The 26,425-nt window shown below is 43.8% G+C and overlaps 1 protein-coding gene across 1 annotated transcript in view; it reads right to left on the bottom strand.

The window, feature by feature from the left end:
* Positions 1-341: 341 nt before the first annotated feature.
* The window catches only part of rab31 (RAB31, member RAS oncogene family), an 81,988-nt gene continuing 55,904 nt past the window's right edge, over positions 342-26,425 (bottom strand). The window contains exon 7 of the mRNA XM_078397472.1: positions 342-3,213. Within this exon, the coding sequence (XP_078253598.1) occupies positions 3,116-3,213 (98 nt within the window). The 3' untranslated portion in view covers positions 342-3,115. The remainder of the gene's footprint in view (positions 3,214-26,425) is intronic.

Here is a 26,425-nt window from a genome sequence, read left to right on the forward strand (position 1 = left end):
TTCCAGCATCTGTAGTTTCTTGTGTCTGCTAAACTCGAACTATTCTCAGAGTTTAAGGTTTTTTTTCTCCAGTCTTCTCCCTGCAAGACCATTAGCTCCCTGTGTATTCATCTGTTCTGTTTATCCTTTGAATTCAGGGATCAATCGTGTTTGCCTTCCAGTAGACAAGTCTTTCTTTGGAATAGAAATCAAAGGTGTCATAATCCAGGTATGGTCATGATCTAAAATTATTATTACATTTCAAAACCTGTGTGGTGATTTGTAACTTTCTTCCCATATAGTAATGTATTGATCATCTATAATGGTGATGAAATAAAGCATTCACTTTAGATTGTTATGAAATATTGTTTATTAAAGGTACATTAAAACTGCTTATCTGCCGATTAAGACAGCATTTCTTAAGCCACATCACTATTTCAAAAGTCATACTATACAGTGTTAGTAGAGAGTAACACGGACATTGTACCCATTCAATCGGCATGTTCTACATGGGGCCAGCCCAATCTAAAAAAAATTAAAATATACTTGGCTTAAAATAAGAGACACTTGAATGACAAAATACCTAAACTGTTGCTACAGTGTCAAGTCACCCAAAACATTGTCGTTCCCATTGATGAAGACTTATGTGAAAATAAATTCTTGAGTCACAACTGATTGATTCGGAGCATAGATTTGCCTTTACAATGGTAGCCATGTTTACCAATGTCACGTGAGCAACATGCAGATTCATTTGCACTATCTATATAATTACAAATACATCAAAATCGAAATTTAGTTGGGATGTTTCTATACAAAGGTACAAGAGAACCATAAAATTCAGTAATCGTTCTCAAAGACTACATGATATTAAATCAAGACAGTTAAAGAAATCAAAGGCAGCAAAGATTCAATAATTATACAACAAGATATGTTGCAGTGTATGTTTATGTTATAGTTATACAACACATTAGTGAGGCTGAACTTGTTCAGATTTGGTCGTGCTGCTGTAGAAAGATGCCATTAAGTTGGAGCGAGTGCAGAGAAGATTTATGAGGATGTTGCCAGGGCTCGAGGGACTGAGTTGTAGGGAGAGGTTGAGTGGGTTAAGTACTTTATTCCTTGGAGTGCAGGAGACTGAGAAGTGATCTTATAGAGGTACATAAAATCAAGAAGGGAATAGATAGGGTGAATTCATAGTCTTTTTCCCAGTGTTGGAGAATCAGGAATTACAGGACATAGTTTGCACTTATACCTTGCACATATAATTTCCACTTCCTGGTTCAGGGTCTGTGGAGTTCATTAACAAATCTCCCGGTTAAGTGCTAAAGAAGATCTACAATTACTTCAATGACCAAATGATCTCTAGAAGGTGTTACATGGTGTCAATCTCTGATTCACACCCGCCTACTTAGCGAAAGCTAATGGAAATTAAACAGAAAAGGGAGGAGAGATGTTTACACTCTATAATAAATGCCAGTCATATATTGCACACGATGATTCAGAAGCTGGTAGGACCATTAAATTATGTTAATTAAAGTAATGATTCAAGGTAGAATGATATCGAAAGTAAACTTACCTAGCTATTCCAAAATTTCATCCAGTTACCTTTGAAAAACGAACTGTTCAGTGTCAATGGAAGGACCAGGTTTATAGGACGGAATGGTTCTTTCAAGTTTTAGCAAGATAAAGGCCAAGAGTATAACCAGTTTGGAGCAGTATTAATCCAGTTCCAAATATACATCTGCACCAATAATCTATTCATAGTTCAACTCCAATTGGGACAAAATCAGCAGTCATACTCAACTGGCCCTCAAGAATAGCCAGTGATGAAAATGGAAATAAAATATCAAGACTGCATGAATTTGAATAGCACCATACATCCAGACATACATACATACACTTGGGTGAGGGTAAGTAAATTACTAGTGAGGATGCACATTTTAATCTTAAATGGTCTTTGGCATTAGTTAGATGATTCAGGATTTAACATATGGAACACATAGAGCCATCTGTACTTAAAGCATTATTTGTTTCATCTTTTCAACCTACTCTAGTTCTTTGTAAATTAAGGTGTGGTCATTTCTCCCATTGATAGAATTAATTCATATTAATGTGTCCATTAATACTATATTCCACCAACCCACCCACCCAGACACTTTTCTAAACCTCTCTTCTGAAGCTACTGATACCTATTGGGGACCGACCAGCCATTTCTAGTATAGGAACATATTCAATGAGTTGGACAAACTATGTATCCTTACCAACAACAAAACTCCATTCTGTTGAATAGGAATCACCAGCTAGTAAAAATCCTGACATGATTTTTCCAGATGCCTATTCACATTCAAGTTCAAATCAGATTGCAAGAAAAGTCATTGTTCCATCTTTATGAAATTCATACCACGTTGCCATACACAAATAATCTTCTGAATTATTTTAGGATAAATTTTAATATGGCCATGCACCTTAACAGATTTTAAAAATGGAACATAAGGTCATAAGGAATAGGAGTAGAATTAGGCCATTCAGCACATCAAGTCTACGCAGTCATTCAATCATGGCTGATTTATCTCTCCCTCTTAACCCCATTCTCCTGCCTTCTGCAAAAAAAGGTTTGAAGTCCGTTTTTGCCTTTGACATAAGTATTTAGTTATTAATTCTTGAAAATCTTAAAAAGTACCATTTATGATTGAGGTTAACATTACAGATAAAGTATTTACCTTTAGATCAGGCACATTAATTAGTATTATAGCAAAGAAAAAACATAACTTGTGCCTGGATATTTGCAAAGTGGGTAAAAAAAAACTTCAATCACTGCGCTCAGAAAGCAAGCATAAAGACCAGAAAAAAAAAATCTAAGGATGAACAAAGGGAATAACTGGCATTTTAATGTTGGCATTCATAGTGCATCTACTCTCTGTGGAACTCCTTGCAGGAACCTAATGAAAGCAGGACAACGGTGTGCTAGAATGAAAGAGCCAGCAGTCCAACAATTGAGAATTGACCTTGAGACTGCTAAGTAATTCAAACAATAACACAAAAAAAGTGTTGTTTTTCTTTTTTTTTCCCCTGTTTGACTGCTTGGTATGAGGGTGATGATTCCATACTGCTGCTTGGCCTTGTTCTCCAGCAAAACTCAGCAACAACGCTTACTTGATTGCACCATGTGCCTTCCAACTTTGAATGCTCCATTGCTGCTGATCTGAGAGGGATCCAGAGGTGGAATTTGCTGACCTGAAAAAGCAAAATTAGATTATTACCAAAGATCTCCATGGCTCTATCAGGTGGGACTAATGAAGGTCGGCATGGGCAAGTTGGGCCTAAGGGTCTGTTTCCGTGCTGTATGACTCTATGACTTGTTACACATGGTGCAAACAGTTTTAACATCTCACAGATTCTGGGTTTGGAATGATAGCTCATGAACTCCCATACGCAGTAGATAGACACAAAGTGTTGGTATAACTCAGCGGGGCAGGCAGCATCTCTGGAGAAAAAGGATGGGTGACATTTCGGGTCAGAACCCATCTTCAGACGATATGCTCATATACAACATTTGTGTAGAAATGTCTTCTCCCTTTTCATTCAGAGATTGATTAAATTTAGTTTAGTTAGTTTAGAGCTACAGCATGGGAACATGCCCGTCCGCCATCTGAGTCCATGCCGACCATTGATCACCCGTTCACACTAGTTATCCCACTACACATTAGGGGCAACCTACAGAGGCCCATTAACCTACAAACCCGCAGGCCTTTGGAATGTGGGAGGAAACCGGAGCACCTGGAGGAAACCCATTGCGGTCACAGGGAGAACGTGCAAACGCCACACAGACAGCACCCGAGGTCAGGATCGAACCTGGGTCTCTGGGGCTGTGAGGCAGCAGCTCTACTGTGCAAGTTCTTTAGTATTTCTAGTTCCAGTTACACAAATGTTGTGATCAGCAGAACATCCTCTCTTCAAGACAGTAAACTCTTGACTGATAACATCTCTGTAGCAACGATATATGGAAAATCATACCAAGCCAACCAAGATGTCCCATGTAAGCTAGTCCCATATGCTGGCACTTGGCCCATATCTCTCACAACCTTTCCTATCCATGTACCTGTACAAGTATCCTTTAAATTCTGCTATCATAACTGTCTCAAATATATCCCTGATATCTTGAGGAAAGTCCATATTATAGTTGAGGAGGTGCTGGATGTCCTAAGGAGTATGTAGATAGATAAATCTCCTGTGCCTGATCAGATACATCCAAGGACACTATGGGATGCTAGAAAAGAAATTGTAGGAGCCCTGGCTGAGATATATCTTTAAAACTTAATTCCCTGCAAATCCATGTGCCAATCCTTGCCACAGAAGGCTGTGGAGGCCGTCAGAGATAGATAGATTCTTGATTAGTACGGGTGTCAGAGGTTATGGAGAGGGGGCAGGAGAATGGGGTTAGGAGGAAGAGATAGATCAGCCATGATTGAATGGCGTAGACTTGATGGGCCGAATGGCCTAATTCTACTCCTATCACTGTTGATCTTATGATCTTATCTAAAAACCTCTTAAACACCATTGTTGCCTTCATCACCATCCCTGCTAGCATGTTTCAGGCACCCACCACCCTCTGTGTAAAAAAACACGTCCCACACATCTGCTTTACGCTTTCTTGCTCTCAGCTTAAAGCTACAAGGCGGCACAATGGCACAGCGGTAGAGTTGCTGCCTTACTTTGTCAGAGACCCAGGTTCGAACCTGACTACGGGTGCTCTCCGTACGGAGTTTATACGTTCTCCCCATGACCGCGTGGGATTTCACCGGGTGCTCCGGTATCCTCCCACGCTCCAAAGATGTACAGGTTTGTAGGTTAATTCGCTTGATAAAATTGTAAATTGTCCAGAGTGTGTAGGATAGTGTTAGTGTATGGGGGAATCGCTGGTCAGCACAGATTCGGTGGGCCGAAGGGCCGTGTCCACGCTGTATTTGTAAACTCTAAACTCGATGCCCTGTTGTACATTTGACATTTCCATCCTGGGAAAAAGGCTCTGACTGTCCACCCAATTTACATCTCTCATGTTTATATGCTTCTTTCAGGTCTTTCCTCAACCTCCGATGCTCCAGAGAAAACAAACCAGTCACAGCGTATGTGTGTGTTACCTACAACGTACTTTTCACCCTTGTTGCCCTTCATCCCCATTCCAATCAATAGAGAGACAGAACATAAGACAGATTTCCCAGCATTTTCGAAACCAGGGGAAGATGGAGTTTTGTTGTCAAACATCATGAGCAAAGATAAGACATAAAGTACTGGGGTAACTTAACGGGTCAGGCAGCATCTCTAGAGAAAAAGGATGGATGACGTTTTGGATTGGGACCCTTCTTCAGACTGAAAGGATGAGGTGGGGCGGGGGGGGGGGGGGGGGGGAGGGATGGTGAGGAGCTGGAGGCAAGAATAGACCACGACAAATCAGGGCCAGTCACAAATGACCTCAGGCAGGTAGATCCATTGTTGGCTAGGGAAGGTGTGATCTCGAGAGAAACAATGTGGAGATCTGTGGAACTGGTAAAATGACTAGGGAGGAGGAAGGAGGCAAGGGGGGAGGGGAGGGGTGTGTGAGATGAAATTACTTAAAATTGGAGAATTCAATGTTCGTATTGATGGATTGTAAACTAGACAAGCAAAATATTTTCTACATGGAGAGGTAGAGCAGGCTAGGACTTTATTCCTTGGAGCGTAGAAGGATGAGGGGTGATCATATCAAGGTGTATAAGATCATGACAGGAATAGAGAGGGTAAATGCACAGTCTTTTCTCTGGAGTAGGGAAATCAAAAGATAGAGGACTTAGGGTTAAGTTGAGATGAGAAAAGAGGTCATAGGGACCTGAGTGCATTTATTTTTACACAAAGGGTGGGAGATTTATTAGCATGCTAGATGGATTTTACCACAACACGGAAGTTTCAAGGTTAATAACATTCTTTTTTTAAATTCCAGATTTATTTAATTACTGCTTTCTAAATTGTCCATCTGCTGTGGTAGGATTCCAATCTACGTCACTGGATTAATGATCTGGAACTTTGGCTGGATGTCTGGTAAGTTAACCACAACAGTGGGCGGCACGGAGGCGCAGCGGTAAAGTTGCTGCCTTACAGTGCCCGAGACCTGGGTTCGATTCTGACTAGGGGTGCTTTTCACTGTACCTCGCCTGATGGAGCCTACGTCCATCATATACACTATCGTGTACACTGGGAATAATTTACAGATGCCAGTTAACCTACGAACCTGCATGTCTTTGAAATCTGGGAGGATCCTGGAGCACTCAGAGAAAACCCACAGAGTCACAGGGAGAACGTACAAACTCCGTACAGACAGCACCCTTAGGATCAAACCTGGGTCTCTGTGATGATGTGACAATACACATGTGACGATACTAAACTAAGATATTCATTTCTTGAAGGTACCGACCCAAAACTTCACCTATCCATGTCCTCCAGAGATGCTGCCTGACCTGCTGACATATGCCAGCACTTTGCATTTTACTCAAGATTCCAGCACCTGCAGTTCCTTGTATCCCCATTCATTTCTTAGGTCAAGTCAAGTTTATTGTCATATGCATGAGTACAATGGGATACAGGTACAAAAATCGTGCTTGCAGCTGCAGCACAGTCACATAGACTCAAACACACCAAGCATAAATTTTACATAAATTACACACAGCATTTTGCAAGAAACTAAGAAGGAAGAAGACTGCATTAAAAAAAAAACCAAGACATTAGTAAAAAACACAACTAGAGAAAAAATTTGGCCCTGGTAGTATAAGAGGTGGTCCGTAGTGTTCTGTTTTCAAGGTAGGATTAGGGTTGTGCGGGTTGGTTCAAGTATGTCATAGATGAAGGAAAGCTACTTTAGACTTTAGAGAAACAGCGCAGAAACGGGTCCTTCGGCCCACCGAGTTTATGCCGACCAGTGATCACCCCATACACTAGCACTATCTACACACTAGGGACAATTTATAACTTTACGGAAGCCAATTAAGCTACAAACTTGTATGTCTTTGGAGTGCGGGAGTAAACCGGAAAAAACCCACACGGTCGCAGGGAGAATGTACACACACTGTACAGACAGCACTCGTAGTCAGGATCAAACTCAGGTCTCTGGCGCTGTAAGGCAGCAACTCTACCGCTGTGCCACCCCTGTTCCTGAACGTGGTGGTGTGTGACTTTAGGCGTCTATAACTCCTGCCCAATGGTGGCAGCGAGAAGAGGTTATAGCCCAGATGGTGCGGATCCTTGATGATAGATGTCACCTTCTTGAGGCAGTGCCTCATGCAGATGATTTCAATGGTGGGAAGAGCTGTGCCCGTGATGAGCTGGGCTAAGTCCACCACTCCATGTAGCATATTGCATTCCTATGTGATGTTTATTAGAGTCTTTCAGTCTTCAAACTGCTGTTATTTCCCCAGTGGTATATCTTGCGTCGAAAATATTTTAAAATATCATAAAGGAAACAATGAAGTATAATTAAATAACAAGATTAAAGTATTGCTGGAATGTCGGAGGTTGAGGGAAGACTTGATAGAAATATATAAAACTGTGAGAGGCATAGATAGGGTAGACAGTCAGAACCTTTTTCCCTGGGCAGAAATGTCCACCACAATAGGGCAAAGCTATAAGGTGAGAAGGAGAGAGTTTCATGTATGGAGCAAGTTTTTTTACACAGAGAGTGGTGGGGGGCTGGAAAGCTGGAAAGGTGTAATAGCGGAGGTAAATACTATAGTGCATTTAGGATAGGTACATGGAAGTGCAGGGAATAGAGGAACATGGATCATGTGCAGGCAGATGAAATCAGCTCAGCAAGGCATCATGTTTGGCACAAACATTGTGGGCTGAAGGGCGTATTCCTGGGTTGTACTCTTCTATGTTCTATATTTGAAGGATTGTTTTTCTGACATTATTGGGATAGATTCAGGTATCCTATCCATTTTAGGTATAATTTTGGGTTGCAAATGCCATTATACATCATATTTTAGAAATGTATTGGGGCAGGGCAAACTCTTCTTCATTAAGATTACAGTAGTATTTTTATTCAGATGCCATGTTTGGTTGGCTGACGTATACACAGTGTTTATATCTGATTGTTTATTGAGATTTAACTGGAAAATCATGTGGTTTTGTTTGAATGAGAATGTCTTACTTTTTGTTTCCTGTGATTTGAAAAGTCCGGGAGCAGAGCAAGGACGCCCGTTGGCTGAGCAGTAAAGTAAGTGCTAATCACAGTTGAACAGGCAGTTTAAAAAGAGCGCCAAAAGGAAGCTAGTAGTCAATTTGAAAAGTCCGGGAGCAGAGCAAGGACGCCCGTTGGCTGAGCAGTAAAGTAAGTGCTAATCACAGTTGAACAGGCAGTTTAAAAAGAGCGCCAAAAGGAAGCTAGTAGTCAATTTGAAAAGTCCGGGAGCAGAGCAAGGACGCCCGTTGGCTGAGCAGTAAAGTAAGTGCTAATCACAGTTGAACAGGCAGTTTAAAAAGAGCGCCAAAAGGAAGCTAGTAGTCAATTTGAAAAGTCCGGGAGCAGAGCAAGGACGCCCGTTGGCTGAGCAGTAAAGTAAGTGCTAGTTTAAGTGAGAAGTCAGGTAAATTGGACAATCAGGCAATTTAATTGGTGATATAAGCAATACTTGCAAAAGGGTGCAGCCCTGTTGGGCTGAGGTGAGGAGGTGAGGAGGTACAATTGTTTTAAGCCAGAGCTGGTTATAGGCACAAGGTGATGGCGGAAAAGTTGGTGCGGTGTGTTTCCTGCAGGATGTGGGAAGACAGGGACGTCGCTGGAGCTTCTGGGAGCTACACCTGCAAGAACTGTGTCCAGGTGCAGCTCCTGAAGGGACGTGTGGTGGAGTTGGAGAGGCAGTTGGATGACCTCAGGGCCATCCGGGAATGCGAGAGTTTCCTCGACAGGACCTATTGTGAGGCTGTCACGCCAAGGGTCCAGGTCGAGCGAAGGTGGGAGACTGTTTCCGGGGGGAGTGGACGTGGACGTGGACTACAGGAGACCCCAGTGGCTGTGCCTATTGCAAATAGGTATACCCTCTTGGGAACTGTCGGGGCAGAAAACGTTTCCAGTCCGAGTGGCGGACCTGTTGGCAAGGATACTCGACAGGAGAGACCGAAGTCTGGAAGAGCCGTAGTGGTCGGTGACTCCATAGTCCGAGGGACGGACAGAAGATTCTGTGGCAGCAGGAGGGACTTGAGGATGGTCTGTTGCCTCCCTGGTGCCAGGGTTCAACACATCACAGACCGGCTTCAGAAAATCCTAGCGAGGGAAGGCGATCAACCTGAAGTCGTTGTGCACGTGGGCACGAATGACGTCGGGCGGAAGAGGAAGGAGGTGCTACAGCGGGAGTTTAGAGAGTTGGGAAAAACGCTGAGAAGTAGGACATCGAAGGTAGTTATCTCTGGACTGCTACCGGTACCTCGTGCTGGTGAGGCCAGGAACAGAGAGATAGAGGGTATGAATTTATGGCTGAGGGACTGGTGCAGAGAGCAGGGATTTAGATTTCTGGACCACTGGGATCTCTTCTGGGCTAGGGGTGACTTGTACAAAAGGGACGGGTTGCATCTTAACAGCAGGGGGACAAACATTCTGGCAGGCAGGTTTGCTAGTGTGACACCTGTGGCTTTAAACTAAGTAGTGGGGGGGAGGGGTTAACAACTTGTGAATATGAAGATGAGGTAAAAGGGAATACAGGAGATATTGCAAAAGACTCTCGGAAGAATGGGAACAGAAGTTCTAGAGCGGAAAAGAAATTAAGGGCAGGGCCAATTGTGAACGATGTGAGAGGGGAGGTAAATACAGAAGTTAAAGTGTTGTACTTAAATGCGCGTAGTATAAAAAATAAAGTGGATGAGCTTGAGGCTCAGTTAGTCATGGGCAAGTATGATGTTGTAGGGATCACTGAGACATGGCTACAAGAGGACCAGGGCTGGGAACTGAATATTCAGGGGTACACAACGTATAGAAAAGACAGACAGGTGGGCAGAGGGGGTGGGGTTGCTCTGATGGTAAGGAATGATATTCATTCCCTTGCAAGGGGTGACATAGAATCAGGAGATGTTGAATCAGTATGGATAGAAATGAGAAATTGTAAGGGTAAAAAGACCCTAATGGGAGTTATCTATAGGCCCCCAAACAGTAGCCTCGACATAGGGTGCAAGTTGAATCAGGAGATAAAATTGGCGTGTCAAAAATGTAATGCTACGGTGGTTATGGGAGATTTCAACATGCAGGTAGACTGGGAAAATCAGGTTGGAAATGGACCCCAGGAAAGAGAGTTTGTAGAGTGCCTTCGAGATGGATTCTTAGAACAGCTTGTACTGGAGCCTACCAGGGAGAAGGCAATTCTGGATTTAGTGTTGTGTAATGACCCTGATCTGATAAGGGGACTAGAGTAAAAGAGCCATTAGGAGGCAGTGATCACAACATGATAAGTTTTACTCTGCAAATGGAAAGGCAGAAGGGAAAATCGGAAGTGTCGGTATTACAGTATAGCAAAGGGGATTACAGAGGCATGAGGCGGGAGCTGGCCAAAATTGATTGGAAGGAGGCCCTAGCAGGGAAGACGGTAGAACAGCAATGGCAGGTATTCCTGGGAATAATGCAGAGGTTGCAGGATCAATTTATTCCAAAGAGGTGGAAAGACTAAGGGGAGTAAAAGACACCTGTGGCTGACAAGGGAAGTCAGGGACAGCATAAAAATTAAGGAGAGGAAGTATAACATAGCAAAGAAGAGTGGGAAGACAGAGGATTGGGACTCTTTTAAAGAGCAACAAAAGTTAACTACAAAGGCAATACGGGGAGAAAAGATGAGGTACGAGGGTAAACTAGCCAATAATATAAAGGAGGATAGCAAAAGTTTTTTTAGGTACGTGAAGAGGAAAAAAATAGTCAAGGCAAATGTGGGTCCCTTGAAAACAGAAGCAGGGGAATTTATTATGGGGAACAAAGAAATGGCAGACGAGTTAAACCGTTACTTTGGATCTGTCTTCACTGAGGAAGATACACACAATCTCCCAAATGTTCTAGGGGCCGGAGAACCTAGGGTGATGGAGGAACTGAAGGAAATCCACATTAGGCAGGAAATGGTTTTGGGTAGACTGATGGGACTGAAGGCTGATAAATCCCCAGGGCCTGATGGTCTGCATCCCAGAGTACTTAAGGAGGTGGCTCTAGAAATAGTGGAAGCATTGGAGATCATTTTTCAATGTTCTATAGATTCAGGATCAGTTCCTGTGGATTGGAGAATAGCAAATGTTATCCCACTTTTTAAGAAAGGAGGGAGAGAGAAAACGGGTAATTATAGACCAGTTAGTCTGACATCAGTGGTGGGGAAGATGCTGGAGTCAATTATAAAAGACGAAATTGCTGAGCATTTGGATAGCAGTAACGGGATCATTCCGAGTCAGCATGGATTTACGAAGGGGAAATCATGCTTGACAAATCTACTGGAATTTTTTGAGGATGTAACTAGGAAAATTGACAAGGGAGAGTCAGTGGATGTGGTGTACCTCGACTTTCAGAAAGCCTTCGACAAGGTCCCACATAGGAGATTAGTGGGCAAAATTAGGGCACATGGTATTGGGGGTAGGGTACTGACATGGATAGAAAATTGGTTGACAGACAGAAAGCAAAGAGTGGGGATAAATGGGTCCCTTTCGGAATGGCAGGCAGTGACCAGTGGGGTACCGCAAGGTTCGGTGCTGGGACCCCAGCTATTTACGATATACATTAATGACTTAGACGAAGGGATTAAAAGTACCATTAGCAAATTTGCAGATGATACTAAGTTGGGGGGTAGTGTGAATTGTGAGGAAGATGCAATAAGGCTGCAGGGTGACTTGGACAGGTTGTGTGAGTGGGCGGATACATGGCAGATGCAGTTTAATGTAGATAAGTGTGAGGTTATTCACTTTGGAAGTAAGAATAGAAAGGCAGATTATTATCTGAATGGTGTCAAGTTAGGAGGAGGGGGAGTTCAACGAGATCTGGGTGTCCTAGTGCATCAGTCAATGAAAGGAAGCATGCAGGTACAGCAGGCTGTGAAGAAAGCCAATGGAATGTTGGCCTTCGTAACAAGAGGAGTTGAGTATAGGAGCAAAGAGGTCCTTCTACAGTTGTACCGGGCCCTGGTGAGACCGCACCTGGAGTACTGTGTGCAGTTTTGGTCTCCAAATTTGAGGAAGGATATTCTTGCTATGGAGGGCGTGCAGCGTAGGTTCACTAGGTTAATTCCCGGAATGGCGGGACTGTCGTATGTTGAAAGGCTGGAGCGATTGGGCTTGTATACACTGGAATTTAGAAGGATGAGGGGGGATCTTATTGAAACATATAAGATAATTAGGGGATTGGACACATTAGAGGCAGATAACATGTTCCCAATGTTGGGGGAGTCCAGAACAAGGGGCCACAGTTTAAGAATAAGGGGTAGGCCATTTAGAACGGAGATGAGGAAGAACTTTTTCAGTCAGAGGGTGGTGAAGGTGTGGAATTCTCTGCCTCAGAAGGCAGTGGAGGCCAGTTCGTTGGATGCTTTCAAGAGAGAGCTGAATAGAGCTCTTAAGGATAGCGGAGTGAGGGGGTATGGGGAGAAGGCAGGAACGGGGTACTGATTGAGAGTGATCAGCCATGATCGCATTGAATGGCGGTGCTGGCTCGAAGGGCTGAATGGCCTACTCCTGCACCTATTGTCTATTGTCTATTGTCTATTGTGATTGTTGAAGTCTGTTAATGACTCAGGTTATTAATCAATTATCTGGCTTGTGTGTCCGAACTAAAATATAAAAAGATGTAGAAGTAAAACAGAGTGCATATCGCCGATTACACGTAACATCAGAATTGCCATCTGGAGTTTTGTTTAAAGGGATCAATTTTTGAGTATTTAAATTAATAATTTCAGTACCAAGAAAAGCATTATACGCCTTTGGAATGTTTTTATTTTAATATTCAGGGTGGCACAGTGGCATAGCTAGTAGAGCCGCTGCCTCACAGCGCCAGAGACCCGGGTTCAAATCTGACCTGTCTGTGCAGTTTGTGTGGAGTTTGTACATTCTCCCTGTGACTGCGTGGGTTTCCTCCGGGTGCTCCGGTTTCCTCCCACATTCCAAAAACATGCATGTTGACAGGTTAGTTACCCATAGTGTCAAGAGTTATGAGCATTTTATTGTTATATGTCCCGAAACAAAACAATGAAATTTCTTTTGCAGCAGCACAGCAGATATGGACGGAGAAACACATTCCTCCAGATTCAGGGACAGTTTCTTCCCAGCTGTTAGTTGGCAACTGAACCATCCTCTCACCAGCTAGGGTGCAGTCCAGACCTCCCATCTACCTCACTGGAGACCTTTGAACCAGCTTTAATCAGACATAACCGGACTTTATCTTGCACTAAATTTTGTACCCTTTATCTATTCTTCGGACGGCTTAACTGTAATCATGTATAGTCCTTTCTTTGACTGGATTGCACTGTATCTCAGTACATGTGACAATAATAAACTAAACTAAACTAGTACTCAGTATCACTCAATGTAGGTGAATGATAGATTCAGAAGGAAGTTGAGGAAAATGTGGGAAGAGAAAAACAAAATGTGATTAATATAGCATTCGTGTAAAGAGGGTCAGTATGGATGTGGTGGGCCAAAGGGCCTGTTTCTGTGCTGTATCTCTCTCTTGCTCTGAGATGTGAAAGGTTCAGAGACGGTACCATAACTTTGCAGCAAGATGTTTATTGGTGGTCTACTCTTTAACTTTAGGGTTTAAATCTCTTTTACACTGGCAGTTCATTTGTCAGAGTGCGAAGTATTTTGACCAAGGGTGTCACCTGGCAGTGTGATTTGCCGAGTACTTTGCCAGGGTGGAGGACAGATAAGTTTTTCCTACATGGACCATCAGTTTATCCATGGTACAGAGTTTTAAAACAACCAATCCTGAAATCTGGAGGAACTCAGTGAGTCAGGCAGCATCTGTGGAGGACATGGATAGGCGATGGGTGGGCTCAGCATCCTTCTTCAGACTGATTGTCGTGGGGGCGATGGAGGGGGAGGAGAAAGCTAGAAATTAGAGCTGGGGCAGGATAAAGCCTAACAATTGAATCAGAGATGGGGAGCAGAGAACAGAATACCGTTAGAGAGAGGAGGAGAGCTTCTTCTAAGTAGCTTTGCTTTAAGAAGATTTTGCAATGGAGCAGTAAAATGAACTGCAAGGAGCTGCAGATAACTGGAATCTTGAGCATACCTAAAGTGCTGGAGGAACTCGGTGGGTCAGGCAACATCTGTTGTGGGAATGGATGGATGACCTTTCTGTTGTGGGAATGGATGGATGACCTTTCAGTTTTGGGCCTCTTTGTCAGACTGATTTGTAGTAGGAGGTAGAAAACTGGAAAAGAGAGATGGGAGCAAGACAAAGCCTGGGAAGTGACTCAGAGGGGAAGTAGTGATTCCCCCCACAGATGCTGCCTGACCCATTGAGTTCCTCCAGCACTTTGCTTTGCCCCCAGATTCCAACATCTGCAGTTCCTTCGGTCTCTAATCTTGAAATCTGTTTCTCGAAGAAATTGCAGCCTCCAAATGACTTCATAATCATGGGCCAATTTGGAACGTCCCGGTTGAAACTTCCCTTCTTCCTGTCCTTTGATGCATGCATCCTTCAAATGGTTTCCAGCTAAGTTAAAACAAACGTTGAAACGCAATGACTGGCAGTGGGTGAGGATTTGTATTTACTTTTGGCAGGTGGTTAACGTGTCTCAGGAGTTTGTCATTCACTACTGACTTGGCCCATCTCGCTTGTGGAAAGAAAAACAAAGAGAGGCAGGAAGTCTCAGAGCACTGCTGAGTTTCAGTCCAAACAGCTCCAAATAGTCTCTGCCCACTTGGCCGCCCTCCCAGAGCCACAAGCAGCTGTAGCAGCTGTAGGAAGGGCACAACACTGCTTCATTACTCTTCTCCATCCACTGCCTGCCAACTCACTGGCCTATCTGCTAAATCCTCTTCTCCATTTCAACATTGAAACTGTTGGCCTCTTGTACTGCAGTTCTAGCTACACCTGTCACAGTCAGCCGTCAATGACAAATAGACGTTTGGTCAGCTTATTGACAGAAAATCCAGTCCAACTGGTCTCTGACGTTCAAGAGCTATTAAGCCATATATATATATATACACATCAGTACATATTAAGGGCGGCATAGTGGCACAGCGGCAGAGTTGCTGCCTTACAGCGCCAGAGACCCTGGTTCGATCCTAACTAAGGGTGCTGTCTGTACAGAGTTTGTATATTCTCCCTGTGACCCTGTGAGTTTTCTCTGGGTGCTCCAGGATCCTCCCAGATTTCAAGGACATGCAGGTTCGTAGATTAACTGGCATCTGTAAATTATTACTAGTGTATCTGATAGAAGTAGTGTACGGGTGATCGTTGGTCGGCATGGACCCGACGGGCCGAAGGGCCTGTTTCCACTCTGTACCTCTAAAACTAAGCCTGGCACTGGGCAGGTATTAGTGCTATGTTTCACTCAACTCAATTTCAGGATCAGAAAACTGAAGTCTGCAGGTTAATTTATGAATCGCTGGTCTTAAATTTCAAAATAACACAGGCAAACTCAATCTGGCACAAAGTGATGCCAATGATTGGGGAAACATATTCTGAGGGGGTGAGTAAAATGAATTTGACTTTTTAAAATGGTTTAAAAAGAAATTGATGTTTTTTAGAGTCATACAGCGTGGAAACAGGCCCTTCAGCCCAACTTACCCACACTGACCAACATATCCCACCTACACCAGTCCCACCTGCCTGCGTTAGGCCCATATCACGCTAAAACTATCCTATCCATGCACCTGCCTAAATGGTTCTTAAACATTGTGATAGTACCTCCTCTGGCAGCTCGTTCCATACACCCACCATCCTTTGTGTAAAAAAAGTTACCCCTCAGGTTCCTATTAAATCTATCCTCCATCACCTTGAATCTATGTCCTCTGGTTCTTGATTCCCCTACTCTGGCCACGAGACTGCGCATCTACTCGATCTATTCCTCTCATGATTGTGTACACCTCTATAAGATCACCCATCATCCTCCTGCGCTCCAAGGAATAGAGTCTTCGGCTGCTCAACCTCTCCTTACAGTCAGGCCCTCAAGTCCTGGCAACATCCTCGCAAATCTTCTCTGTACCCTTTCCAGCTTGACAACATCTTTTCTAATAACATGCTTCCCAAAATCCAACAACTCACATTACCCTGTGTTAAATTCTACCAACCATTCCTCAGCCCACCTGCCCAACTGATCAAGATCCTGTTGCAACATTTGACAAACATCTTTGCTATGTACAATACCACTCACTTTTGTGTCACAGTGTGTCAAGTGGCAGCACAGTGGTGCAGCGATAGAGTTGTTACCTTATAGCGCTTTCAGTGCCAAAGACACGGTTTCGACCCTGACTACGGTGCTATCTGTACGGAGTTTGTACGTGCTCCCTGTGACCATGTGGGCTTTCGCTGAGGACTTCGGTTTCCTCCCACACTCCAAAGACATACAGGTTTGTAGGTTAATTGGCTTGGTACAAATGTTAATTTCTCTAGTAAGTGTTGGATAGTGTTAATGTGTGGAGGATTGCTGATCAGTACAGACTCAGTGAGCTGAAGGGCCTGTTTTCGCACTGTATCTCTAAACTAAACCAAACTAAAAAAAAATCTGCAAACTTGCTAATCGTACCTTGTTCTTTCTTTCCTTTGCACTCCACCAATGTTTGAAAAATGACTTTACATTTCTTTTTTGGTCTAACCAAATATGTATGTACAAAATAAATGTTATTTACATCTCATATGCTCTGGACAAGAATGCTGGACTTACTGATTAAAAATACAGAACAGCTGTCACTTCACACCATGAGACCACACATCGGCAGCAGATGGCAGTATAGCACTACATTGCCCAGAGACGTCAACAGTAACACCTACGTATTAAAAACCATATTCTGCATGGGTACAACCCAATGGCATGAACATTCAATTCTGTAATTTCAAGTAACCTTTTCATATAAAGGGTGGTGGGTGTATGGAACAAGCTGCCAGAGGAAGTAGTTGATGCTGGGATATCCCAAGGTTTAAGAAACAGTTAGGCAGGTACATGGATAGGCCAAGTTTGGAAGGATATGGACCAAGCGCAGGCAGGTGGGACTAGTGTGGCTGGGACATGTTGGCCGGTGTGGGCAAATTGGGCCAAAGGGCCTGTTTCCACAATGTATGACACTATGACTCTATCCAGCACCCCCTGTCCCTCTCCCTCCCCTTCTGATCAATCCTGTTACTTACACACACATAGTAATAATAATAATAATAATGCATTACATTTATATAGCGCTTTTCAAACACTCAAAGACGCTTTACAGGGATTTCTAGAACATAGAGAAGTGAATAAATAGATAAATAAGTAAACGAACAGAGAAAGGAGACAGAAGGTGAGGTGACCTTCAGTGGTTGAAGGCAGTGCTGAAGAGGTGAGACTTCAGTGATGTTTTGAATGTGGTGAGTGAGGAGGAGTCTCTGACGGTTTGGGGTAGTGAGTTCCATAGGGTGGGAGCAGCGATGGAAGATAACTGCAGATGCTGGTACAATTCGAAAGTATTTATTCACAAAATGCTGGAGTAACTCAGCAGGTCAGGCAGCATCTCAGGAGAGAAGGAATGGGTGACGTTTCGGGTCGAGACCCTTCTTCAGACTGACACATTCAGAACTTACACACACATTCCAGATTCAGGGACAGTTTCTTCACAGCTGTTATCAGGCAACTGAACCATCCTATCACCAACTAGAGAGTGGTCCTGAGCTATTATCTACCTCATTGGAGACCCTCAGACCATCTTTAATAGGACTTTATCTTACACTGAACATTATTTCCTTTATCCTGTCTCTGTACACTGTGGATCATAATCACGTGTAGTATTTCCACTGACTGGATAGCATGCAACAAAAAAGCTTTTCCCTGAACCACATCCCCATTCTCCTTCTCAGTAACCATGTAGAAATAAAGAACTGCAGATGCTGGTTAATGTTAGTTAACCCAGTTATTATCCAGTTTCTTTCCACCCCCATCCATTCCACCTGTCCATACGATACGATACGATAGAACTTTATTCATCCCCGGAGGGAAATCACCTTCATACTGCCCCCACAGGGGGTAGTTCGCTTCCCATTTCCCTCTACCAGTTCTACCCGTGTAGGAAGGAACTGCAGATGCTGGTTTAAACTGAAGATAGACACAAAAAGCTGGAGTAACTCAGCGGGACAGGCAGCATCTCTGGAAACATAGAAACATAGAAACATAGAAAATAGGTGCAGGAGTAGGCCATTCGGCCCTTCGAGCCTGCACCGCCATTCAATATGATCATGGCTGATCATTCAGCTCAGTAGCCTGTACCTGCCTTCTCTCCATACCCCCTGATCCCTCTAGCAAAAAGGGCCACATCTAACTCCCTCTTAAATATAGCCAATGAACTGGCCTCAACTACCTTCTGTGGCAGAAAATTCCACAGACTCACCACTCTCTGTGTGAAGAAATGTTTTCTCATCTCGGTCCAAAAAGACTTCCCCCTTATCCTTAAGCTGTGACCCCTGGTTCTGGACTCCCCCAACATCGGGAACAATCTTCCCGCATCTAGCCTCTCCAACCCCTTAAGAATTTTATATGTTTCTATAAGATCCCCCCTCAGTCTTCTAAATTCCAGCGAGTACAAGCCCAGTCTATCTAGTCTTTCCTCATATGTAAGTCCCGCCATCCCAGGGATCAATCTGGTGAACCTTCTCTGTACTCCCTCTAAGGCAAGAACGTCTTTCCTCAGGTTAGGAGACCAAAACTGCACACAATACACCAGGTGCGGTCTCACCAAGGCCCTGTACAACTGCAGCAGAACCTCCCTGCTCCTAAACTCAAATCCTCTTGCTATGAATGCCAACATACTATTCGCTTTCTTCGCTGCCTGCTGCACCTGCATGCTTGCTTTCAATGACTGGTGCACCATGACACCCAGGTCACGTTGCATCTCCCCTTCTCCCAATCGGTCACCATTCAGGTAATACTCTGCTTTCCTGTTCTTGCCGCCAAAGTGGATAACCTCACATTTATCCACATTATATTGCATCTGCCATGCATTTGCCCACTCGCCTAATCTATCCAAGTCACTCTGCAGCCTCCTAGCATCCTCCTCGCAGCTAACACTGCCACCCAGCTTCGTGTCATCCGCAAACTTAGAGATGTTGCATTCAATTCCCTCGTCCAAATCATTAATATACACTGTGAATAACTGGGGTCCCAGCACTGAGCCTTGCGGTACCCCACTAGTCACTGCCTGCCATTCCGAAAAGGACCCGTTTATTCCTACTCTTTGCTTCCTGTCCGCCAACCAATTTTCTATCCACCTCAACACTGAACCCTCAATACCGTGTGCTTTAAGTTTGTACACCAATCTCCTATGGGTGACAAAGAAGGGTCTCAACCCGAAATATCACCCATTCCTTCTCTCCAGAGATGCTGCCTGCCCCGCTGAGTTACTCCAGCTTTCTGTGTCTACCCGTTCTACCTCCCTTATTTGGTTTTATGTTTCACTTCCCTTTCCCATCTGATTCCATCAAATGCAGCCATTTTGATGCCCCCACCTCCCAACCTGTCGCTTTTTGCACCTTTCTCTCCCACATCTGACCATCTGCCAATCAACCCCTTCTCGACTGAATGCACCCTTTGCTTGCCACCTCCTGTTACTCCTCTCCCCCTCACCTCCTTGTACTGGCTGTCTCCCCTCTACTCTTTCAGTCCAGGTGAAGGGTCTTGACCCAAACCATTGATTGTCCATCTCCTTCCACAGATGTTGCCCAACCTGTTGCATTCCCTCAGCAGATTGCAAAACATACAGTCCATTGAAAATAAAATAGGAAAGCTTGAAACAAAAATATACATTAAATAATCTCACTACAAGATAAGGCTTGACCCTTTTAACACCCAATAATCTGCATCCCAACGCTTCCTCATCCATGAATGTTGGTGCCGCATGCAATCACATTCAACCAAGAGTATGATACAAATGGACCCAACCACCAGCAAAGGAGATTCCTAACAACCTTCATAAGATCATGCTCATAAGTTATAGGAGCAGAATTAGGCCATTTGGTCCATCAAGTATATTTTCTTCCATTCAATCATGGCTGATCTATCTTTTCCTCTCAATCCCATTCTCCTGCCTTCTCCCCATAACCCCTGACACCCGTACTAATCAAGAATCTATCAATCTTAGAACGGAGATGAGGAAGAACTTTTTCATTAGAACGGAGATGAGGAAGAACTTTTTCAGTCAGAGAGTGGTGAAGGTGTGGAATTCTCTGCCTCAGAAGGCAGTGGAGGCCAGTTCGTTGGATGCTTTCAAGAGAGAGCTGGATAGAGCTCTTAAGGATAGCGGAGTGAGGGGGTATGGGGAGAAGGCAGGAACGGGGTACTGATTGAGAGTGATCAGCCATGATCGCATTGAATGGCGGTGCTGGCTCGAAGGGCTGAATGGCCTACTCCTGCACCTATTGTCTATTGTCTATTAATCTGTGCCTTAAGGAATATCCATTGACCTGGCCTCCACAGCCGTCTGTGGCAATGAATCCCACAACCTTTTGCAGCTCACCACTTGATCTCTCTTCCCACTGAGTTCATTGAATTGCAAACAAGTTAAAGGGACATTCACTCTGGGATGCCACCAGATTCAAGGTAGGATGAGTCGGTTCATGTATTCCCCAATAATTTGGTTTCTGAACCATTCTTTTGGGACTTGCATGCAAGGGTGAAGTCTGAAAAAGGGTTCTGGCCCAAAAAATCACCTATTCTTTTTCTCCAGAGATGTGCCTGACCCACTGAGTTACTCCAGCACTTTATGTCTATCTTTGGTATAAACTAGCATCTGCAATTCCTTCCTACACTCAGTCAATTCTTCAGTTTGGATCTAGGATTGTGGGATTTTATTAACCTTGTGTGCTAAGGGATATGGAGAAACGACAGGTAAACAGGACATGAATTACAGAATCACAGAATCATGGCTTGAGATTAATTAGCCGACTCCTGCCCCATACCCCATTACAAACAAAAGGAATAATTTTAACATATGTATTCCCAGTTTGCTTACATCACTCCTCCCTAAATGTCTCTAATGATTTACATCTGAGAGCATATTGAGAAATCTGTGTTCCTCTTACAGTTCTGTGCCACATGAATCGTGGAACTGAACACACTGTTCTTATTACTCACTTCATCAAAATATCATAAGGATTAATTAATTTGTTAAACAATGCTAGGAAAATTAATCAAACAAATGCAAAAGAAAACTGATCGTTGATAGAATTCAGCAGGTTAGGGCGGCACAGTGGCGCAGTGGTAGAGTTGCTGCCTTACAGCACCAGAGACCCGGGTTCCATCCTGACTATGGGTGCTGTCTGTATGGAGTTTGTATGTTCTGTGATTGCATAGGTTTTTCTGGGTGCTCCGGTTTCTCCCACATTTCAAAGACATGCAGGTTTGTAGGTTAATCTTTAAATTGTCCCTCGTGTGTGTAGGATTGGACGTGTACGGGTGATTGTTGCATGCTAACCAGTCAGCGGAAACACTGTACATGATCATAATCGAGTCATCCACAGTGTATATTTACGTGATGAAGGGAATAACATTTAGTGTAAGATAAAGTCTAGTGAAGTCTGGTTAAAGGTAGTCAGATGGTCTCCAATGAGGTAGATAGTAGCTCAGGAATACTCTTTAGTTGTTGATAGAGTGGTTCAGTTACTCACTAACATTTGGGAAGAAATTGTCCCTAAACCCGGAGGTACGTGTTTTCACACTTCTGTACCTCTTGGCTGATGGGAGAGGGGAGAAGAGGAAGTGGCCAGGGTGAGAAATGTCCTTGATTATGCTGGTGGCCTTGCCGAGGCAGCGTGAGGTGTAAATGGAGTCAATGGAAGAGAGGTCGGTTTGTGTGATGGCCTGGGCTGCGCCCACAATTCTCTGCAATTTCTTCCGCTCAGCAGAAGGACATTTCTATGGCATATGATTCTCCGGCTCAGGGGTTACTGTGTCAGTTACAGTATTCTTTCTGCATTTACTGGAAACTCAACCGAGAGCAGTTAATTCAGCACAAAGATGTTTAAAAGGAATATTATTGAAATATTCTCCTTTGAAAGCATCTCCTTTGAAGCAAATCTCAGGAATGTGCAGCACATTAGCAGTTTTTTTTCCTCAGAAGAAATCATATGTACGTTTATATTTTAAACCTGCTTTCCTGAACACATCTGCATGCACACGTATGCTCATAAGGATCAGGGATTTCACGGTTGTTAAAGTGAGCCATTTCTTTCCACCTTTACACTGATGGCCACAGTCAGCATTAGCAGGTCAATTGGATGCAGCCATCTGCCTGAAATGGAGTCTCTGGAGCCCTCTCCTGCACACGCCGTGGCTTTTCCATTTCCTGCACCATCTGCTTTATTGAGCAGCGTGAAGGTTAATCATTTTCAGATTCGCTGCGATCCTGCTTCAAGAAGGTATTGAATTCTAAATTGAGCGACATCCAATATTGCAGCAAGCCGCGGTTGCAATTTAAATGCAAAATGTAATGAAGATGACTATTCATTTAACATTTTGCATTGTGAACCTTAAAAATGTCAAGCAAATTCACTCTACCTGCAACACCGATTCATCAAATCTTTCCAGCAAATGGCTGACATTTCCAGCACTGTGTTCAACTGCTCCTGTCAAATGTCTGACAGGATTTTCAATAAAATTGATAATTCACCAGTATTGAGAGAGAGAGAGAGAAATACAGCACAGAAACGGGCCCTTTGGCCCATACTAACCATCAACCACCCCATTTATGCTAATCTTGCATTAAACCCATTAGAACACATTAGCACAGGAACAGGCCATTCAACCCACAATGTCTGCCGAACATGATGTCACAACCAACTCTCATCTACCTGCACATGGTTCAATGGTGATTGTATTGCCACATGTGCAACGCACAGTGGACTTATTTTCATACATACAGTCCAGTACAGTATTCCCATACCTAAGCACATCCATGATTAGGAAGTGTACAGAGATAGTCTAATGAGCCCACATGCAAAAGGCGCAATGTTTTGGCGCCATTTTCAAAGTCCAGTCCAAGCTCTAGTTCTTATAGGAACAAAGAAACATAGAAAATAGGTGCCATTCGGCCCTTTGAACCAGCACCGCCATTCAATATGATCATGGCTGATCATCCAAAATCAGTACCCCCTTCCTGCTTTCTCCCCATATCCCTTGATTCCATTAGCCCTAAGAGCTACTGTATATCTAACTCTCTCTTAAATACATCAACTTGTATTCAAGAGAATACATCAGAAATAATTAATATGAGCGGTGCCCGATCCTGGCAAGCATCAGTCTGCATAATCCATACCCTGCCATTCCCTGCATATCTATATGTCTATCCAAAAGTCTCTTAAATGGCACTAATGTACACGCCTCCACCACCACCCCCTGCAGCGCGTTCCAGCCACTCGCCACCCCCTGAATGAAAAAAACTTGCTTCGCACGTCTCCTTTAAACTTATTCCTTTCTCCTTAAAGTCATGCCCTCCAGTATTTGATATTTCCATGCTGGGAAAAAGATTCTGACTGTCTACCCACTATCCCAAAATTCAATCAGCCCTTCCCAGATTCTGCCATTCACTAAGGAAAATTTGCAATGACCAATTAATTTACTGATCTGCTCACCTTCGGTGAGGGAGGATACACTTAGGACTGAGATGAGGAAAAACTTTTTCACCCAGAGAGTTGTGAATCTGTGGAATTCTCTGCCACAGAAATCAGTGGAGGCCAATTCACTGGATGTTTTTTAAGAGAGAGTTAGATTTAGCTCTTAGGGCCAAAGGAATCAAGGGATATGGGGAAAAAGCAAGAACAGGGTACTGATTTTGGATGATCAGCCATGATCACATTGAAGGTCCAAATGGCCTACTCCTGCACCTGTTTTCTATGTTTCTATACCAAAGCAACCAGGTGAAACCCGTTCGATCAGAGGGAGAATGTACCAACTTCCCACAGGTAACATCTGAGGTCAGGATTGAACCTGGGCTCTCTGGCGCTGTGAGGCAGCTGCTCTGATGGTTATGCCACTGTGCTGCCCCATCGCCACAAGTTCCTATCACTATGAATTCTCCCCGACCCTAAGTTTCTGAAAAGAAACTGCAATACCACAACCAGAAATAAAAACAGTAAATGCTGGAAAGAGTGCAGAGAAGGTTTACAAGGATGTTGCCAAGACTCAAAGGTCTAAGGTAGAGGGTAAGGTTGGGCAGGCTAGGAATTTATTTCCTGGGGTGCAAAAGGCTGAGAGAGGTGTATATAGAGGTGTATAAAATCATGAGGAGATAGGGTAAATGCACACAGTGTTTTACCCAAGGTTGGGGAATCAGGTACGAAAGGACACAGGTTTAAGATGAGAGGGGCTAGATTTAATAGGAACCAAAGGGGCAACTTTTCACTCAGTGTATGGTGGGTATGTGGAAGGAACTGCCAGAGGAAGTCATAGATGCAGGTACGTTAACAGTATTCCCAACATATATTAGTGTTTGACTCTATGATACTTGGACAGGTACGTGGATAGGAAAGGTTTAGAGAGATATGGGACAAATACAGGCAATAGGGATAAGCTTATCTGGGACAGCTTGGTCGGCATGAATGAGTTGTGCCAAAGGGCCTGTTCTGTGCCATAAGACTCTATGGCCTTTTGGGCGGCACAGTGGCGCAGTGGTAGAGTTGCTGTCTTACCACGCCAAGGACCATGTTTAGATCCTGACTACGGATGCTGTCCGTACAGAGTTTGTACATTCTCCCAATGACCATGTGGATTTTCTCTAGGTCCTCCGGTTTCATCCCACACTTCAAAGACGTACAGGTTTGTAGGTTATTTGGCTTCTGTAAATTGTAAATTGTCCCGAGTGTGTAGGATAGTGCTAGTGTACGAGGTAATTGCTGGTCGGTGCAGACTTGCTGGGCTGAAGTGCCTGTTTCCATGCCACATCTCTAAAGTCTAAAACTCTATAACTCTACTCAGCTGGTCAGCAAGGAACAGAACTTTCTCGTTAGAGGTCACCGACTTAAAAGGCTGTCTGTATTTCTTTTGCTGAGTATTTTCAGCACTTTCTCATTTCATATCAATTTTCTAATCTCGGCCGGATTTTGCACCTAAGACCTACAGAAAGTGCAGAATTAAGCCATTCAGCCTTTCAAGTCTGCAACATTCAATCATGGCTGATCTATCTTTTCCTCTCAAGCCCATTCTCCTGCCTTCTTAAAAATGGATATTTTTAAGGTGTCGATAGATTCTTGATTAATACGGGTGTCAGGGGTTATGGGAGAAGGCACGAGAATGGGGTTAGGAGGGAGAGATAGATCAGCCATGATTGAACGGCGGAGTAGACGTGATGGGCCGAATGGCCTAATTCTACTCCTATCACTTATGACCTTGTGAACTTATGAGTCAAACGCAGGCAGGTGCGCCTAGTGTAGATGGGATATGGTGGTCGGTGTGGGCAAGTTGGGACGAAGCGTCTGTTTCCACACTGTATGACTATTTCTCACAGGTATTCAGTTCTTTCTTTCCACTACCTTTCTGCTCTGGGATTCTTCCATGCCCAGCTCCTTGTGGTACAGACGGACAAATGGTGCTTTCTAACACCAGTGCTCGGAACTCAAATATTTTGTGATTGATTTTCACTGAAACAGAGCAGAGGCTCCAAGGGCTAATTAAAACTTATCATCCATCTGAAAACTGATGTGCCATGTGGGTTCATTGTACGTTTAATTCAGGGGCATTGGTTCTAAAGATTAGCAGCTCACACACTCATCAGAATTACCAAAAGGACAGGTTTTAAAGGCATAGACACAAAGAACTGCAGGTGCTGGTTTACAAAAAAAAAGACATAAGGTGCTGGAGCAAGTCGACAAGGCAGGCGGCATCTCTGGAGGTGACATTTTGGGTCGGGACCCTTTTTCAAACTGAATGTGATGGGGATGGGGAAAAGAAAACTGGACGAAAGGTGGGGAAGGATACATTGTAGATGCTGGATTTTAGATGCTGATACATTGCAGATGCTGGATTTTACTAAAGAAAGACACAAACTGTTGGAGTAACTCAGCGGGCCAGGCAGCATCTCTGGAGAAAAGAGATGGGTGACGTTTCAGATTGATACCCTTCTTCAGACCTGAAGAAAGGTCCTGACCCAAATTGTCACCGATCCTTTTGCTCCAGAGATGCTGCTTGACCCGCTGAGTTACTCCGGCATTTTGTATCTATCTGTGACAGGTTACAGTCGAGCAAGTCATAGGTGGATACAGGTGAGGGGGGTGTTTGTTAGGCAGATGGTTGGACAATGG

This window comes from Rhinoraja longicauda, chromosome 4, assembly GCF_053455715.1.
Source record: "Rhinoraja longicauda isolate Sanriku21f chromosome 4, sRhiLon1.1, whole genome shotgun sequence".
Lineage (NCBI taxonomy): Eukaryota > Metazoa > Chordata > Chondrichthyes > Rajiformes > Arhynchobatidae > Rhinoraja > Rhinoraja longicauda.